Source organism: Lipotes vexillifer, unplaced genomic scaffold (genome assembly GCF_000442215.2).
Source record: "Lipotes vexillifer unplaced genomic scaffold, Lipotes_vexillifer_v1.1 scaffold543, whole genome shotgun sequence".
Lineage (NCBI taxonomy): Eukaryota > Metazoa > Chordata > Mammalia > Artiodactyla > Lipotidae > Lipotes > Lipotes vexillifer.
In genome coordinates, this window is record NW_006799055.1 from 2501868 (window position 1) to 2520567 (window position 18700).

Sequence of the window (18700 nt, forward strand, 5' to 3'; positions counted from 1 at the left end):
GAAGAGAATTTTATCACTGAAACAAATGCTAGCAGCGTTAACATGGTGTCTGCCCTTTCTGATCTGGTACAGGACCCCAGGTTTCAGAATCCCCCCGCTCTGAGTTCATTTTCTCGCCTCAGATGTTTCACCGGCCCACATTCCCGAATGTGCCGCGCACACTCAGGACGTGAAGAGGCCCTTGTCCGTTTCCTCTCTGGCCAGTGCTTCCTGTCACGGCCCAGCAGCCGTGTTGCGTCCCCTCTTGAAAGTATTTCTGGCTACAAAGCCAGACTGCGTTAGACGCCAGCTCTCCTCTTTCTCTGCATTCACCACAGCACCCGGTGCGCAACTTTCTGAGAATATTTAGTTCATTGAGTTTCCACAGTGGGCATTCTTTGTTTTTTTTAAATTTTTATTGGAGTATAGTTGATTCACGATGTTGTGTTAGTTTCAGGAGAAAATATTTGCAAATAAAGCAACTGACAAGGGATTAATCTCTAAAATATACAAACAGCTCATGCAGCTCAGTATCAAAAAAAAACAAACAACCCAAGCAAAAAATGGGTAGAAGACCTAAACAGACATTTCTTCAAACCTAAATAGACATTTCTTCAAAGACAGACAGATGGCCAAAAAGCACACGAAAAGATGCTCGACATCACTAGTTATCAGGGAAATGCAAATCAAAACTACAGTGAGGTATCACCTCACAGGGTCAGAATGGCCATCATCAAAATATCTACAAACAAATGCTGCAGAGGGTGTGGAGAAAAGGGAACCCTCTTGCACTGTCAGTGGGAATGTAAATTGATACAGCCACTATGGAGAACAGTATGGAGGGTCCTTAAAAAGCTAAAAATAGAACTACCATATGATCCAACAATGGGCTCTCTTAACTGTCCTCTCCCCACCTCCCTTATCTCCCTGTTCAGTGTTTGGCACATACCAGAGACTGTAAATATTCAGAATGAACATAAGCTGCTGCCTTTGGAGGTGATTTTTTAACCCCTGGTGCTGCAGCGGCAGGAGGTATGGAAACCGTTATATGAGGGGAGCATTCCTTGCTAGCCCTGCACCAAAGTGGAGCAGGCTGCTGTCTTAGAGGAGGTGCGCGCGCGCGCTCTCTCTCTCTCTCTCTCTCTCCCTCCGTCTCTCTCTCTCTCTCTCTCTCTCTCTCTCTCTCTCTCTCTCTCTCTCTGCTGCTCTGAGTAAGCCAGAAGCAATGGGAGTGTGGAATAATGTGAGCTGGGATGGACATTTACAACATGCCTTATCTGTTTAATTGAATTATAGTGGGTTTCTTTTTTTTTTATTGCGAATACTTCTTTTTATTATACAGGTTTCATATACACAATTATTTAGGGAACATTTACAGGCAAGGAGCTCAATCCCAAAACTCAGTTTTCACCCACACACTCATCTTCGGGGTCAGCCCAACAGGAATAAGACAAAGTTATTGCTTTGTGAACAGACAGCTTCAATTAAATAAGAGTCTTCCAGAGTCGAGAACAGCGCTCAGGATCCTCTTGACTCTTAATACCCTGATGTACATATGAATAAAGCCTAAAGATGTGTCTTAGATCCCTGTCACCTTTAAAAGTTAATATTAAAATTGAATCAGTGGGTTTTTTCTCTTAATGGTGTGAAATAGTATTGAAGTTTGTGGAGTTTGCAGAGATGTTATTTATATATGCTGTGCAGATCTATCTTTCTGCAATCTGTATTATAGGGAGAGAATATTCAAATCATACATATATATTTTGAAATCCAGTTTCTCCCAAACAGTGTAGAGCAGAGGTCATTTTTTTAAGACACTGAATTATCCTTGAGACTACATTTCAAAGACATAATCTTTGGGATGGCACTATAAATGTGTAACATCAGTCAGAAGCAGGGAACCATGACTGGGATGGCAAATGCAAATGTATTACATAATATACCTCAAATTGCATTATTAGCATATACTACGTAGATCAACTGGCGTTGAAACTACCATGGAGCAGTGCAGTATCGGGGGATTTCAGTCAGTAGAACAAATTGTTTCCTGTGTCACACCACATATTAATATGTCATCTTTGCTTTTAATCCTAAGTTCTTTTTTCACCAAGAACTTGGCAAGGTAAGTCATCCTTAGCCAACAAGCAAATTAGTCAGTCATTTTTATGTTTTTACGACTAATTTATTCCCTGATGTAGATTTTAATTTTTTACTAAAAAAGAAGTCAACATAGTAATATTATGTTGATTCTTTTAGACCTATGTTGATTGATAGTAATTACTTTTCTGGTTGTTTTGTTTTGTTTTGTCTAGTCTAGAAAAACAGACCTGGGTTTTAGTCAAATACGTCACTGTCTTTTAAAGATCAAACCTTTAATGGAAGTCTAATGTATGAAGATACAGAAACTGCTTCCGGTGATTCAAAATGGGAACGACAAACGATGAGATGGTGTCTGTGGAGCAGACCTCCTCCTCCTCCTTCAATCCTCTGTGTTTTGAATGCGGCCAGCAGCACTGGACACGAGAAAACCACTTATACAATTACCAGGATGAAGTGGATGACGACCTGGTCTGCCATATTTGCCTTCAGCCTCTGCTGCAGCCACTAGACACCCCCTGTGGACATACCTTCTGCTGCAAGTGCCTCAGAAACTTCCTGCAAGAGAAGGATTTCTGTCCATTGGACCGGAAGAGACTCCACTTTAAGTTGTGTAAGAAGTCTAGCATTCTAGTTCATAAACTTCTGGACAAATTATTAGTTTTATGTCCGTTCTCTTCAGTGTGCCAAGATGTAGTGCAGCGCTGCGACCTGGAGGCACATCTTAAAAACAGGTGAGAGAGAGAGAGAGAGAGAGAAGCGACTCTAGGCTATAAAAAGGTGGCTCAAACAAATAAACCCGATACAAGTGCCAAGGCATCAGTAAGTAAACAGACAAATCCTGCACAGGAGATACAACAAACAAGTTGCATGCAACCATCATTTAATATTATTATTTATCAAAAACATGCATGTAAAAACTACAGTCAGGAAGTACCATTTTACACTTATCAATATGAGGTTGTTATAGTCACATGGTAGCAGGATATAATGATAGACTCTTTTTGCAAGGCAGTTTCTCAGTTTGTTTCAAAAACTGTAAATGTGTCAGTATCGTCTTATCTAGCTTATTATCCTAAGGAAATAGTCCAAAAGAAGGGAAAATTGTATGTAAAGATGTTTGCTGCAACATTGTGCAGAGTTCAGTAAACTGGGGTCAATCTGATTACTTAACAGTAGGGGAAGGGTTAAAAATACAATAGTACATCAGTGCATCGGGATATCATGCAGCTGTTAAAAATTATAATATTGTTGCAACATGGAAATGGGTACAGGCACACCTCGGAGATGTTGCAGGTTCGGTTCCAGACCACCGCAGTAAAGTGAATATCAAATAGCACAATACAGCAGGTCACAGGAATTTTTTGGTTTCCCGGTGCATATGAAAGTTCTGTTTACGCTGTACTGTAGTCTAGTAAGGGTGCAATAGCATTAGGTCTAAAAATTTACATACCTTGATTGAAAAATACTTTATTGCTAGGAAATGCTATCCATCATCTGATGACACACAGGGTTGCCACAAACCTTCAATTTGTAAAAAATGCAGTCTGTGAAGGGCAGTAAAAGGAAGTGCAATAAAATGAGGTCTGCCTGTATCTGATTTTATTCGCTAAGATCTTGTAAAATTCTGTGTTCAAGAACTTGACTGAACAAGAACTAGGGGGTGGAAACTTTAAAACATTTAGTGGGGATTTTTTTTCTACTGACAAAAGCTTTTTAAAAGATTAAGTAATCGATTTTGCTGATTCTTTAGTGAGTTTTATCATTTGACTTTGATAAAAGACTTGATCTTTAAAATTGTTTCTACCCTTAAGAAGGGCTAAAATTCATCTCTTTTGGAGATAGAATCACATAAAATGACCAAAATAAATGTACTGATTTCTAAATTTTATAGGTCAGCCACTTGTGCAGTGTAAATCTGCAGTAATCTTGATTGCTGTGAAAAACAATGCTTAGCACAATATATTGGACTTAGAAACTTAGAAATAATAGTATAAGTCTGGTATGGAACAGCTTGTCATTATACTCACACGTGAAATCATGAATTGAATCTAATCTTATCCCCTCACTTTACGAATCAGGAAACTGAGTCACAAAGATTTGGAGAAAGGTAATGGCATGGTTAGACTTAAACTTCAGTATTCCTGCTTAGCGTTCTAACATACCATGCTGACCTTAGCCAGGGTGAATCATGTTCTCTGCTGTTATGTGGTAGTAAAAGTTTCACGTACACGTGAGTATACGTGTTCATTCTGTTCCTAAATATCAGTGTTATAAAGTGAGTGTACTCATTAGAAATAATTTAGATTTATGAGAAAGAATGAGATGTTATTAAAATGTCAGAAATGTGAAGATTTATAGAGAAATTGCTTAAACTTAAGCTGCACTGTCTAAAAATAAGAGCTAAGAAAAAAGAGTAGGATAGATGTATAGACTTTTGAAAATGCAAGCGCCTTAGGTTTTTGTGTGTCTTTGGTCAGCAGCAGGCATAGAATCTGAACACAATAACAGAGACTTCCTGGAGATTGACACCAAACTCTTGAATCTACTGTCTGGGTCAGGCCTAGTTGTGGCTGAGGTTGAAGAAGATTTTAGGCTTTTCCTGTTTCTTTCAGTAGAGCTAGTCTTTTTCAGAGATAAGTTTCTTTTGTGACTCTTTTATGAACATCGGTTTGGGGGTTTATAGGAACTGAACAAAGTCTCAGTTCAGTTAAGTATTTTGATAGCAGTGAGAAAAAATTACACAATTATTTTAGGAATATTTACTTAACTAAAATGCATAAAAGAACTTAATATGTAGTCGAGGTATCAGTAGTATTTTCTATCAAGCTGCTTATGTTGACTGACATAAAAACTTGGGAATTGCAGACTATCCTGATAGTTTGATAAAAGCTAAGCAACTATGTCCAGTTGAAAGTTCTGTTTTCCAAGTGTGCTTATTAATATTTGAGCTACTAATTTAATCATTTCCAAAGTGCCTTAGGCCTGTGTTGTGAAAGATACATTGAAAAAGGTGAATGATTTGAAAAGGTGAGGTGACTTGCTTGATGTATACAGCTAAGAGTGACTATTGATTATAAAAATTAGAAAGTTGACGCTCATCTAACGTTTGTTCAATTAAATTGTTAATCTGTGTTCTGGTTATCTATTGCTGAGAAACCAACCACTCCAAATATAGTGACATAAAACAGTGAGTGCTTGGTTCTGCTCATGGATTCTGTGAGTCAGGGATTCAGACAGGGCACAGCAGGGATGGCTCGTCTCTGTTCTGTCCAGTCTGGGCCACAGCTGGGGAGAACAAAAGCCCAGGACTGCAGCAATTGCAACTGAAGAATTTACTTCCAAGACGGCAGCTTCATTCACATGTCTGGCACCTTGATGGAGGTCCACTAGAGGCATGGGCTCAGCCGGGACCTGTCCACAGGAGAGCCTATGGGTGGCCTCTCCAGCACAGTGGCCTCAGGGTATTTTAAGTTCTTACATGGGTTCCAGTAAATAAGGCAAGAAGCTGCCTGGCCTTGTATGCGCTAGCCTTAAAGTCACATAGCATCCCTTATGCTGTAGTCACATAACTGCCCAGATTCAAGGGGAGGGGAACTAAGCTTCACTTTGTGGGAAGAGGACAAAAAAATTTGTAGCCAGGTAAAAGCAACACAAACTAGCAATAAGAGTGATGTCATGAGACACAGAATTACGATTATTTTAATTATTAATAGAAATACAGCATTAGGAATAGTTTGTTAAATCTGGTAATTCTGAGTTTAAATTACCTTCTCTATTTGAACTTAAGAAATCTGCTTCAGTATGAGAACAGCTGACGTTTTCTCCTATGGCTAAAAGTAAAACATTTATGAAAGATGACTGTGTTTTAAAATAAAATGACTAGTTATTAACTGATTATATATTAGGAAAACAATGAAGAATTTTAAAAGATGTGGGAAAGTGCTCATCTTTGAAAGGAGAACTAAAGCCCTTAAGAAATATTCTATATATTGTATGTATGACGCCTGGAACATTGTAGTAATTGCTTTCAGAAATTTTGCCAAGCAGCATCAACTATAAAGCATTCCTCCTACCTCTCTACCCCTCATCCCTGCCTCATCCTCAGCAATCTAACATCTTATGCTAATTGTAAATGATAATATTGGTGGGTTTTTTTTTTTTTTTTTGTCATTGTTAAATTGAGCATTTGTGTCCTGGTTTATGGCAAAATTCAGAACCATTTTTCTTTTCCTCTTAAAACTTAAGAGTTTAACAGTATTCTAAAAAGTTTGTACAATATAGAGAAAACCTTTAAATAACTCTTTTTCTATGCTGAGAGCTTTTCTAGTTCATCAAATGGTTTTGAAGCCTTTAAGGGTCAGGGTAGGCTGAGACAAGATTGCTCTTTCAAATTCACATTTTAACTTGGAGAGAAGTCTGTGTTTGACACATTCTCACCAGCATTTTTTTCTCCTAAATAATGTAAAAAGCAGATATATATTTGTAAATCATGTATCCGGTAAGAGTCTAGTATCCAGAATATGTAAAGAATTCCTACAACTCAACAAAAAGTCAAGTAATCCAATTTAGGTGGTCAAAGGATTTGGATAGATATTTCTCCAAAGAAGACATTTAAATGGCCCATAAGCACATGAACAAATGCTTAACATCATTAGTCCATTTTTAAAATGGAGTGTTTGTCTTTTTGTAAGTTGTAAGCAGTCTCTATATATTCTGGCCCTTATTAAATATTAAATATGTCTTTTCATTTTCCTGTGCCCTTTGAAGGACAAACAAGTTTAATTTTTATGAAGTCCATTTTATCTATTTTTTTCTTTGCTTGTGCTTTTGGTGTCATAGCTAAAAAACCGCTGCCTAATCCAAGGTCATGAAGCTTTACACCTATGTTTCCTTCTAAGACCTTTATGCTTTTAGCGCTTACATTTGGGTCTTTGATCCGTTTTGAATTAATTGTTATTGGAGAACATGTGTGCAATGTAATACTTTAAATTTTATTGAGGCTTTAAAAAATATTAGTTAATTAATTAATGATTTTGGCCATGCCGAGCGGAATGCGGGTTCTTAGTTCCCAGACCAGGGATGGAACCCGGGCCCTCTGCAGTGGAGGCGCAGAGTCCTGACCACTGGACCGCCAGGGAAGTCACTACTGAGGCTTTTTTTTTAATGGCCTAGCACACAGTCTATCTTGGAAAATACTCCATTTTGTACACAAGAAGAATGTGTGTTCTGCTATTGATGGGTGGAATGTTCTATAGATTTCTGTTAGGTCTAGTTGATTTATAATATTGTTAAAAGTCTCTTTTCTTGTCCTTATGTCTAGTTGTTCTATCCATTATTGAAAGTGGGATATTGAAGGCTTAGACTATTAGTTTTGTTTTTTGTTTTTTGTTTTGCGGTACGCGGGCCTCTCACTGTTGTGGCCTCTCCCGTTGCGGAGCACAGGCTCCGGACGCGCAGGCTCAGCGGCCATGGCTCACGGGCCCAGCCTCTCCACGGCATGTGGGATCTTCCTGGACCGGGGCACAAACCCGTGTCCCCTGCATCGGCAGGCGGCCTCTCAACCACTGCTCCACCAGGGAAGCCCAGACTATTAGTTTTGAATTGTCTATTCTTCCTCTAATTCTGTCATTTTTGGCTTCATGTACTTTGAAGGCCTGCTGTTAATTGTGTTTATGTTTATAATTGTTATAGTTTTGTGGTAAATCAAACCTTTTCGTTATGGTAGAATGTTCTTTGTCACTAGAAACAATTTTTGTCTTAAAGTCTATTTGTCTGAAATTAGTATGCCCATTCAGCTCTCTTTATGTTAATGTTTGCATAGTATATCTTTTTCCTCTCCTTTTAATCTTGACCTATTGGTGTCTTTGAAATGTGTCTCTTGTAGACAGCATATAGTTGGATCCTGTTTGTCTTTTTCATCCATTCTGCCAATCACTGGCTTTTGACTGGAGTGTTTAATTCATTTATATTTGATGTAATTACTGATAAGGTAGAATTTATGTCTGCCATTTTGTTGTTTCCACATGTCATTTCTTTTTTGTTTCTCTAAAGGTTAATCCATTTCTTCCCTTTTTTTTTGTTAAGTAGATATTTTCAAGTATGCCATTTTAATTCCTTTGTCATTTCTGTTCATATCTATTTTTTGAATTATTTTCTTAGTAGTTGCCTTGGGGATTGCAATTAACATATTAATTTTCAACAGTCTAGTTCAGATTAATATTGACTTGATTTCACCAGTACACACAAAATTAGCTCATATATACCTTCATTCCTTTCCACATCCTTTGTGCTGTTATACAAATTACATCTTTACGCATTACATGCCCATCTAAACAGAATTATAATTATTGCTTTGCACAGGGTTGTCTTTTAAACCAAGTAGGACCAAAAAGGAGTTATAAACCAAAAAGCACTTTAATGCTGTCTTATATTTATCTATGTAGTTACCTTTACCAGTGGTCTTTATTTCTTAATGTGGATTTGAGTTACTGTCTAAGGTCCTTTCATATCAGCCTAAAGGATTTCTTTTAGTATTTCTTATAGGGCAAGTCTGCTAGCAACAGACTCTTTGTTTTCATTTATCTGGGAATGTCTTAATTTCTCCTGTTTTTGAAGGATAGTTTTGCCAGATATAGACTTGTTGGTTGACAGTCTTTTTTCAGCACTCTGAGTGTATGCTATGCACAGCCTCCTGTTCTCCATAGCTTCTGCAGAGGAGTCAGGTGGCAGAGTCTCACTGAGGGTCACTTCTTTGTGATGAGGCACTTCACTCTAGCTGTTTTCCGCATTCATCAAACTTGGAAAGATTTTGGTCAATATGTCTTCAGATATTATTTCTGCCCTAATGTCTCTGTCTCCTTATGGGACTCCCATTCTGCATATGTTAATACTCTTGATGGTTTCTCACAGGACCTAGAGGCTCTATCCTTTCTGTTCATTCTCTTTCTTTCTATTCCTCAGACTGGATAATCTCAGTTGACCTACCTTTAAGTTCACTGATTCTTTCTTTTACCTGTTCAAATCTCCTGTGAATTCTTCTAGTGAATTCTTCATTTCATTTATTGTACTTATAATAAATGCACTTATTGTACTTATTTTTAAATCCAGAATGTTTATTTGGCTCTTTAATATAACTTATATTTCTTTATTGGTATTTTTATTTGTTGAGATATCATTCTCATATTTTCCTTTAGTTATTTAGACATGGAGTCCTCTGTTCTTTGAACATATTTATAATACTCGATTTAAGTCATTGTCTTGTAAGGCCAATGTCTGGGCTTCCTCAGGGACAGTTTCTGTTAACTCCTTTTTTTCCCATGTATGGGCCATACTTACTTATTTCTTTGCATGTCTCTTAATTTTGTATTGAACACTGGACATTTTAAATAATATAATGTGGCAACTCTGGAAATCAGATTCTTCTTTCTCTTCAGGATTTATTATTGCTGTTCGTTACTGTTTGTTTAGTGATTTTTCTAATCAGCTAATGATTGAACAGAGAATTTCTTAAATGCCTGTAACCGATGAATCTCCCACTCTCCCCAAGGGGCTCTGTGTGCACGGTGGGGCACACCTTCAACACTCAGGCAGTTGACACTCCTGCTTAGCCTTCATCTCCTGCTTTCACGTAGCTTCAGTGTTAGCCAGAAGTGAGAGCTTAGAGCCTTCTCAGCTCTTTCCTGTGCATGCACATAGCCCTGGACATTTCATTCCCTAGCTTTTCCTTTTAAACTTTTTGATTAGCCTTTTGTTGGTCTACCTCAGGCAGCCACAGTCTTACACAATTGCCTTCCCCCGCCCCCAACAAATGCCTTTGCACTGAGTGAGCCCCAGGTCAGGTCAGATAAAGACAGCCTTGCAAGTGAGGTCTTCCAGGGAACCAACAGGTCATTTAATGACAATTCTCTACAAATGGGGCTTTGCACGTGCTCTAGTCTGCTCCTCCAGTGGCTGCCAGACTCCTGATTCCACTGTGATTGTGGGCCATGGCTATGCCAGCCTACTGGGGGAGGTGGGGATGGGAATAGGGCAAGTTCAAATTCTATAGAGCTCACTGTTCTAAGACTCAGCCATTTTTCTTAAATAAATGCACTCCAGATTGCTGCAGAACCTTGGCTTCTTTCCAGAGCTCAGAAATTTTTCTGACAATTTTTGCCAGTGTTCGCGTTGCTTTGTGGAAGAGAGGCTTTTCAGATACCCTTAATCTAACATTTTCACTGATGTCACTTAAAGTGATGTTTGCATGTTGTAATCCGTAACTCTATCATTTTTCTTGGTTCTAAGATGCTCACGCTCTTTGAGTTGCATTAAGTACCTGGCATTGTGTTGGCGCTTATCGTGCCCCATTTGATTTTACCTCTACTATTACTGCTGCCACCACCACCACTAACCCTATTAGTGCTACCAGTAATACAGTGTGCTCTGTTACACTGTATGTTTCCTAATGTGAATCCTCGTTATTCAGGGAATGATGCCACCATGCCATAAATCAAGCTAGTTCATATGTGATTTTCCTGATAAGGAGAGCCAGAATAGTGGAATGAAATTATAACCTTCAGCAGGGTTCTAAGACTCAGCCATTTTTCTTAAATAAATGCACTCCAGATTGCTGCAGAACCTTGGCTTCTTTCCAGAGCTCAGAAATTTTTCTGACAATTTTTGCCAGTGTTCGCGTTGCTTTGTGGAAGAGAGGCTTTTCAGATACCCTTAATCTAACATTTTCACTGATGTCACTTAAAGTGATGTTTGCATGTTGTAATCCGTAACTCTATCATTTTTCTTGGTTCTAAGATGCTCACGCTCTTTGAGTTGCATTAAGTACCTGGCATTGTGTTGGCGCTTATCGTGCCCCATTTGATTTTACCTCTACTATTACTGCTGCCACCACCACCACTAACCCTATTAGTGCTACCAGTAATACAGTGTGCTCTGTTACACTGTATGTTTCCTAATGTGAATCCTCGTTATTCAGGGAATGATGCCACCATGCCATAAATCAAGCTAGTTCATATGTGATTTTCCTGATAAGGAGAGCCAGAATAGTGGAATGAAATTATAACCTACAGCAGGAAAGGAAAAGCCCCTCAGTTTGGCTGTAGCTGCTGCAAGAGCCTTTGGGCTTTATTTAGGAAAAATGTAAAGACACACCTGCATGTAGAGAAGCCTGCCTCGGGGGCACAGCCTGTGGCAGGTCACACTGCCTCCAAACCAGCCTGTGGCAGGTCACACTGCCTCCAGTGCCCTTGTTAAGGGCAGCCCACTGTCTCAGGGCTCCACTTCCACCTGCATCGTCTGAGCCCATGCCTACCCTGATGTCATTCAGTGGTGCAGGCACTTTTCTGTTGCTTTTAATCATGTGTAATAGCCTCCTGCTACACTCAGTTACCTGCTAGAATGATCCCACTTATATCCCCCTATGCCAGTTGTGGTTTGTGTTGTTATTGTTAAATGCTCCACTTAAAAAGATGCACAGGTTTTTGTTGCTGTTTGTGATTTCCGTTTGTGTTTCCATGATCACCAAAGCCTTTCTCACTCTAACATTCTATGACTGTGTTGCTAGGTACAAGTTTGTGGAACAAATTCAATTTATGTTTTCTTAAGGCCTGGGAAAATAACCCCGTAAGTTTAGTATGATCCAGTGTAAAGAGCAGGCACCTTTAAATCAGATCTGAGTTTGCTTGAATTTTGGCTCCATAACTTAACAGCTATGTGATGCTGGCTTAGTGAGTTAAGTTTCCCATTTGTAAAATGGGGATGATAGAGCAGTTTTGAGGATTCAGTGAAATACTGAACATAAAGTCTACACAGTGACTGGCCCTAATTAGACACCCAGCAAATTCTGGTTTCTTCCTTTCTCTTTCAGTTCCAAATGTTTACAAATTTGAGGGATGCTGGCTGTGGGATGTCTGTGGTCAGGGGCTTTTCTTTGTCCAAGCCTGCCCTGATCTACTCATTCCCTATTCACCTTTTGTTTAAAAATTAGTTTTATTGACATATATTTTACCTACCGTAAACTTCACCTATTTTTAAAGTATACAATTCAGTGGTTTTTAGTATATTCACAGAATGGTGTAACCATCATCACAATCTAACTTTTAGAACATGTCAACACCCCAAAAAGAAGCCTTGTACCCATTAGCAGCCATTCTCCATCCCCAGATGCCCCGGTGTTGAATGGTCTATCATCTATCCCGGTCGTCTTTCCGCCTAAGCTCTGTAAGTTTTGGTGTGCAGTTTTGTGGAATGCATGTTATTTTGTTAACAGAACTGCTTGTCTTATAGTCTGGGCTTTTGCCCTCATCACTGAAAGTGTTCTTTCTAAGGTCACCGTGACCTTTTAATTTCCAAATCAAACCAGTGCTTTGGCCCTTATCTTATTTGCCCACTTTATGGCATTTGCACAGTTGGCCGCTTTTTCTTTGTTGACACTCTTGTCTGGTTGTTCTGTCTCGGTCTACTCAGCTGCTCCATCGTGTTTAAACACGGGTGTTCCCGAAGGTTCCCCCTGTAACCTTCCTCTATTCCCGGGTAGGATCATTCTTCCATATTTTTACATAGTATCATTTTTAATGTCTTTAATTCCTGTTAACGATTTGCTGCCCTACTGGGAACTTAAGTATACCTGTTTCTTCACCTGTCTAACAATCTTAAGTTTTGCTTTCTAAATTTGTTTTTCCATGTTTAATAACTATATCTTAGCCTTTATGGTTATTTAGTTTGTAGGATTTTTTAGTTGCTTGTTAGGCTAATTCCCAGGTGTTCACATCGTTTGTATTTCCTCTTCAATTCCTGTTCCTAGTCCTTCTATTCCATTAAAGACTAGCCATTGGCCGTGTAGATATTTGTGTTTGATACATATTTTGAGAACTAAATCATTACCTGTCTTCTTATTCAAAAGTATTCTTTCTGATTCAGTTTTTAGTGTCAATTTTTTGTTGAATAAAATATTTAAAAATGCATTTCTAATTAAATATGCTTACTTGACAAAAGTAATTTTTTCAGTGACATCCTTTTCAAACATGTCTGCCAGGCCCTTGCAGAAACACTCCCTGGAAGAAAATAAGTGGACCCCCTTCTTAGCAAGGTGAAGAGAAAGCATGTCCGGAGAGAGTGTTGAATAAAGAAATTTCATAATGATCCTTTTCAAGAACTTGAAATCCAGGACCTAAAATAAATCTTCAGTTCATGAGGGAAATTTTATTACTCTTATCATTAAGGAATAGCTTTCAATTTTAATTGAATTCTGTCCTTAATTTTGATTGAAATTTTAGATTTTTAAGAATACTGTTATTTAATGAAGGTCTGCAGCCCTAGCCACGAGACTGTCGCCGATCCTGCCCACCCTTTCCTAAACTTCTTACCCCAACAGGATAGTAGGTAGGGTCTGTAGAGCCGTGTCGGGGTCTAGGCGCGTGGGCCTGGCTCCTGTACAAATCCCCGGTTCTTCCACCCGCTCCTCCAACTGGGCATTATTCGTCACTTTGTCCAGTCAGGGTGTCAGGTGGAAAGAACTGGCACCTTGCAGCACTGCTAACATCTGTGTATAAAGACTTTCTTTAAACATTTAAACAAACATGTATCTGCCCCTTTGTTGGCCTAAGTAAGTAAAAGCAAGCGAGTTAACAGCCCTTATTTCTTGGTGCTTATGTAAGTTTCCCCAGTACTTAGAAATATATTCTTCAAGTTTCATAGCGTATCTGTAATTCCACTCTTGCAATTCTGTGTTTACAAACCAGGAGATACGCTTTCCTCTCCTCCCATGCCTGTCATAAATTTGAGCCTTTGCTGTGCCTTCCTGCAAGTGGTAAAGCTTCAGATGTATTTCCACCCACTAACAGGTGATGTGCAGTGTTGGGTGTGAGAGCGGAGAGGCACCAGGGTGCTCAGGGTCTAAGGCAGGACGCAGGGGGCTTGTGGAGGAAGGTGCTGGTTTCCACTCCTGTGGTCCAGCCATTTAACCTGTAAAAGGGGCTATGAAATCAGGACCTCAGGATGATTCTCACAGTGCAGGGAGAACTGTACTGGTGTACTACACTGTGTATGTTATTTCTGGTACTAATAGATTCCTGAGTACATGTTTGTGCAAATGCCTTGTTTTAAATTTGCTCCGTGGAGTGGTAAGAACTTCGTTTGAGTGGAAATGCTTGTGGGTACTTCCAGGTGCTTTTTGCGTAGAAGCCATTGCCATTGTTTTGTTGTGGTACAAACTGTTAATCACTTTTTTTTTCCTTTCACATCATCTGGAAACCACCTGATGCTCTCTTTCTAGATGCCCTGGAGCTTCTCATCAGAGAGTTGCCCTGGAGAGACGGAAAACTAGTAAAGCTCAGACGGAGATCGAGAATGAAAATGGAACCACGGTCATAGATCTTCCAGCTACTTTATCACCCGAAGCGGACTGTTCAGGGCCGACCCTGACATCGGCGTCCCTTCCCGCCTGGACGGAGGAGCCTGGCCTGGACAACCCCGCCTTCGAGGAGAGCCCCACCGGGGACAGTACGTGTCGGCCGCCTGTGTTCCTCGCCTCTTCTCAAACCGGGCGTTGCCTTCCTCCCCACCACTCCCTGCTGCTCTCCCAACATGCGTTTTCTTTCCTCTTTAAAAAAATTAATTTTGAGATATAATCCACATAGCACATAACTCACCCTTTTAAGTGCACAAGTCTGACAGTTTGCAGTTTAGAAGCAGAGCTCGGAACTTACTCTGAGGAAGGTGACCCTTCCCTCCCTCTTCTGTTTAGTCCATGATTCACTGGTTGTTAACCTTCTTACTGGGTGTTTGTGTGCAAACGCTTGTTGCTTCTTGACTAAGAAAAGAACATCAAGAGCAACAAAAATAATATCGCAAATTAAGCGCTCCCCGTGTCACGCGTGTGCCACACCCTTCCCATCCGTTAGCTGACGAAATGCCACTGACGGTGCTGGGAGCTGGTTTGTGACAGGAGAGGCCTGAATCTTGAGACGAATTGGTCGGCTCATGCTGCCGGGGAAGGGCTGGGTGTGTATCTGACCCCACGGCCACGCCTGTGACTATTGCTCTGCTCTGGTGGCCGCCACGAATCTGACTGTACAGCCACTAGGAGTGAACAGAAGGCCTGTAGTCATGGATCTTGGGCACGTCTTGATGGTTGGCTCTAGGTATTTATTTTTAAATATACTTTTCTTGAACAAATTCCAAATCTTACTACAAATTCAAATTTTCCCTGCCCCAGCCATAATAACCCTTTTCCAAGAGCCACCCCTTCTTAGAGCCTTTGGGACTCCTCTCTCACCCCGTGGTGATCACATACCACAGAGTCGTCTTTATGCTTCTTTGCATTGTTTACACGTGTTCCACCGACCAAACCGTCTCTCGTCAGTTAGGTCGAGATGATGTTCTCTTACTATTGCTCCATCAGATCACTGTGCCGCCCCTCATGATCTGAGACGTAGTAGCCATTTGTGATAATTCGCTGATCACCTTTGGGACAAGAAATGTTTAGATAATCTTAACAGATACTTTTTGTCATTCTGCTTTCCTTATCCAGCGGTATTGCATAGTTCTTTACCATCTACTAATGTAAGATGACTTATTTACCTGAAGATGATAACCAAAATATAAAATGTTTCTCTTTCCATCTATTTCTCTCTCTCATTTCTAACTTGGCAGCCACACAGCAGCCACTTAGTTTACCAGAAGGCGAAATCACCACAATTGAAATTCACCGGTCTAATCCTTATATTCAGCTAGGAATTAGCATTGTGGGTGGCAATGAAACGCCACTGATTAACATTGTTATCCAGGAAGTCTACCGGGATGGGATAATCGCCAGAGATGGGAGACTTCTTGCTGGAGACCAGATTCTTCAGGTATCCATTTTAATTACTGTGTTAACTTGCGCTCTTTTGTTCTTATTCATAAGTTTAAAACAGAACATTGTGGGCTTCCCTGGTGGCGCAGTGGTTGAGAGTCCGCCTGCCGACGCAGGGGACGCAGGTTCATGCCCCGGTCCGGGAAGATCCCACATGCCGCTGGGCCCATGAGCCATGGCCGCTGAGCCTGCGCGTCCGGAGCCTGTGCTCCGCAACGGAAGAGGCCACAACAGTGAGAGGCCCGCGTACCGCAAAGAAAACCACAAAAACCAGGACATTGTGGTACTGTGGAACTTGAGTTGTATATATAGGTTAGTTTTACTGCTATTATATGCAAAACAAGTCAGAATTTATCTGTAATTTCTCCTGTTTCCCCATATGCATGGCATGTAGTTTTTCTCCCTACTTTATTTCCGGTCCCGCATGTGGCTGTGCTTGCAGTGCTTGGGCTCTTGGGGGCGGCTGGGCTCTTCCCGGCTTGGTCTGCAGGGTTGGCTGGTTCAGAGCCATCCCACCCATGCTGACGTCCTCTGATCCCAGGTCCAGTGTTCTCATCCACCCATCACCTGCACTGTCTAGTTTACCTTCCTCTGCTACACTGATTACTACCACCTGGAAAAGACAGACCGTGCAGCACTGGTTAGTTACAATTTATACCATGGGATTTAAGCTGGAATTCAGAAACGATACCCGTCTCGTTGGCTCCCTAGTGTGCACTCCACTCATTAACCCTTGGTGCTACCCTCACCTTCTCTGTCAGAAGATGATATTTAAGAAAAAATAGCTATTCCCCGAAAAGAACTAGCTTGGGACAAGGTGGTGTTTTCTTAGAGGGCACATGGGACTGAGGGGAGAGGGAGGGGAGGATTCTTCTGTATGGGACTGGACTTCTGTGGCTACTGGCCTGGGTATTTGAGTCATACAAATGTAGTTGATAGTTGAAGCTAAAAGAAATAGTAACCTCCAGAAGGAGAGAGAATACATGCTCACACAAGGAAAACTATCTTCTAGGAACCCAAGCTCCAGGACTCCTCCCTCCTTCGTTGTTTGGTCCTCACCGTGATGTGTTGGCACCCACCCCTCACTCCCCCTTTCCCTGCTCCCTCTTCAGTCCAGGCCCCCACTGCTGTGTCTAACTCTGTACACACCCCACCAGACGTCCCTGCCGCCCAGCTCTCCGCTCTTCAGTCCGACAAAATCACTGCCAGCTTAATGTATCTGTAACTCTGCTTTCCTTGGGAAAATGTGACTAGAGCATCCCACCCAGACTGATTCATATTCACGGTCCTCTGTGGTCTCTTGCACAGCCTGTCATCTTCATCTTAACGCTTCCTTTTTGCTTCACGCATAGCAGCTGTAATGTTCTAGGCACTGTACTAGCCACTGAGAATACAACTAAGAGCAAGGTACTCCCCCAGTCCCCGTGGAATTTATAATCCAGTGGAAAAGCCAGACATGGCAATCTTCTTGCTGCCACCTCGCTCCCAGTTCCAGGCTGTCCCACCGTGCTGGCTTGTCCACCTTCATCCTTAAGAGCTTTGCTCAGCCCTTCTCGCCCGTTCTGACTTCTCCTTACTTGAATTACTGACAACATTCACTGCTTTACTCTTCAGCTCTTGGCGTATAATCACAGTGAACTATTTAAATGGGCTTGACTTTCTATGGTGATTGCAGCCACCCTAACGGTACCAATTGTGATACAGATTTCTCATAGTGCTGTGCATGTCATAAGCACAGGAAATACTTGCTGAATCAGTAAAAGAGTGGACTTGGATATAACATCCTGTCGGGAATAGCCATCTCCTTTATTAAAACAAAACTTGGACCCTCTAGGAATTTTTCCACTCCCACTTGTACACTGCCCCTCACGATGTGTTATTCCCACTTTAACACACTCGGGCCCCAAACCCTTCCTTCATTGCCCTTAGCAAGGCTGACACAGACTAAGCTTTCTAGCAGGGTTTTGTTTCTTACTAAATACTAAGAAGAAATAGGGGGTACAGGAAGTGTAACCAGTCCTGCTTATATAAAATCAGCTTCCTGATCATACCGTAGCTAGCTCTTCACTGTGTTTACTAGTAAAAGATAGCTATTTACTGTATGCTGTATTTGCTGTCATTTTTATGACATTAGTACTCTGGCTGCGCCAGGCTGGCCAAACCTTCCCTGTGTTCCCGACTTCCCAGCTCGCAGTCCGAGTCCGCTGGCCGCCCTGACATTTTGACACCCGGGCGGCCCAGACCAGGAGAGCCCGGTTGCCCCTGTCTGCAGCTCGTACAGCGTTCTTTCTCTCTCCCGTTTTCTCCCACTTCCAGCCTCTCTATTAATAAGTGTACATTCATTTTTGTGTTTTCTTTTTTGCTACCAGTGATGTACTAGCATTGGGTATTAACATTTGTATATATTACTCATTCTTTTTCTAAATTCTAAAGGTGTAAAAACAAATGCTTTGTTTTTTTTGTTTTATTTGGGTTTTTTTGCGGTACACGGGCCTCTCACCGTTGTGGCCTCTCCCGTTGCGGAGCACAGGCTCCGGACGCGCAGGCTCAGCGGCCATGGCTCACGGGCCCAGCCGCTCCGCGGCATGTGGGATCCTCCCAGACCGGGGCACGAACCTGCGTCCCCTGCATCGGCAGGCAGACTCTCAACCACTGCACCACCAGGGAATCCCCAAATGCTTTATTTTTATCTGCATTTCTTTGAATACCATTGAGGTTAAATAGTTTTTCAGGCTTTATTTGCTAATATATTTCAGCAGCAGGCCTTTCACT

General features: G+C 41.2%; 1 protein-coding gene across 1 annotated transcript in view; it reads left to right on the forward strand.

Moving 5' to 3' along the window:
* The first annotated feature begins 2403 nt into the window (after positions 1-2403).
* Positions 2404-18700, forward strand: part of LNX2 (ligand of numb-protein X 2) — a 43240-nt gene continuing 26943 nt past the window's right edge. Inside the window, exons 1-3 of the mRNA XM_007471446.1 lie at positions 2404-2810; positions 14348-14574; positions 15727-15926. Of these exons, the coding sequence (XP_007471508.1) occupies positions 2404-2810; positions 14348-14574; positions 15727-15926 (834 nt within the window). The remainder of the gene's footprint in view (positions 2811-14347; positions 14575-15726; positions 15927-18700) is intronic.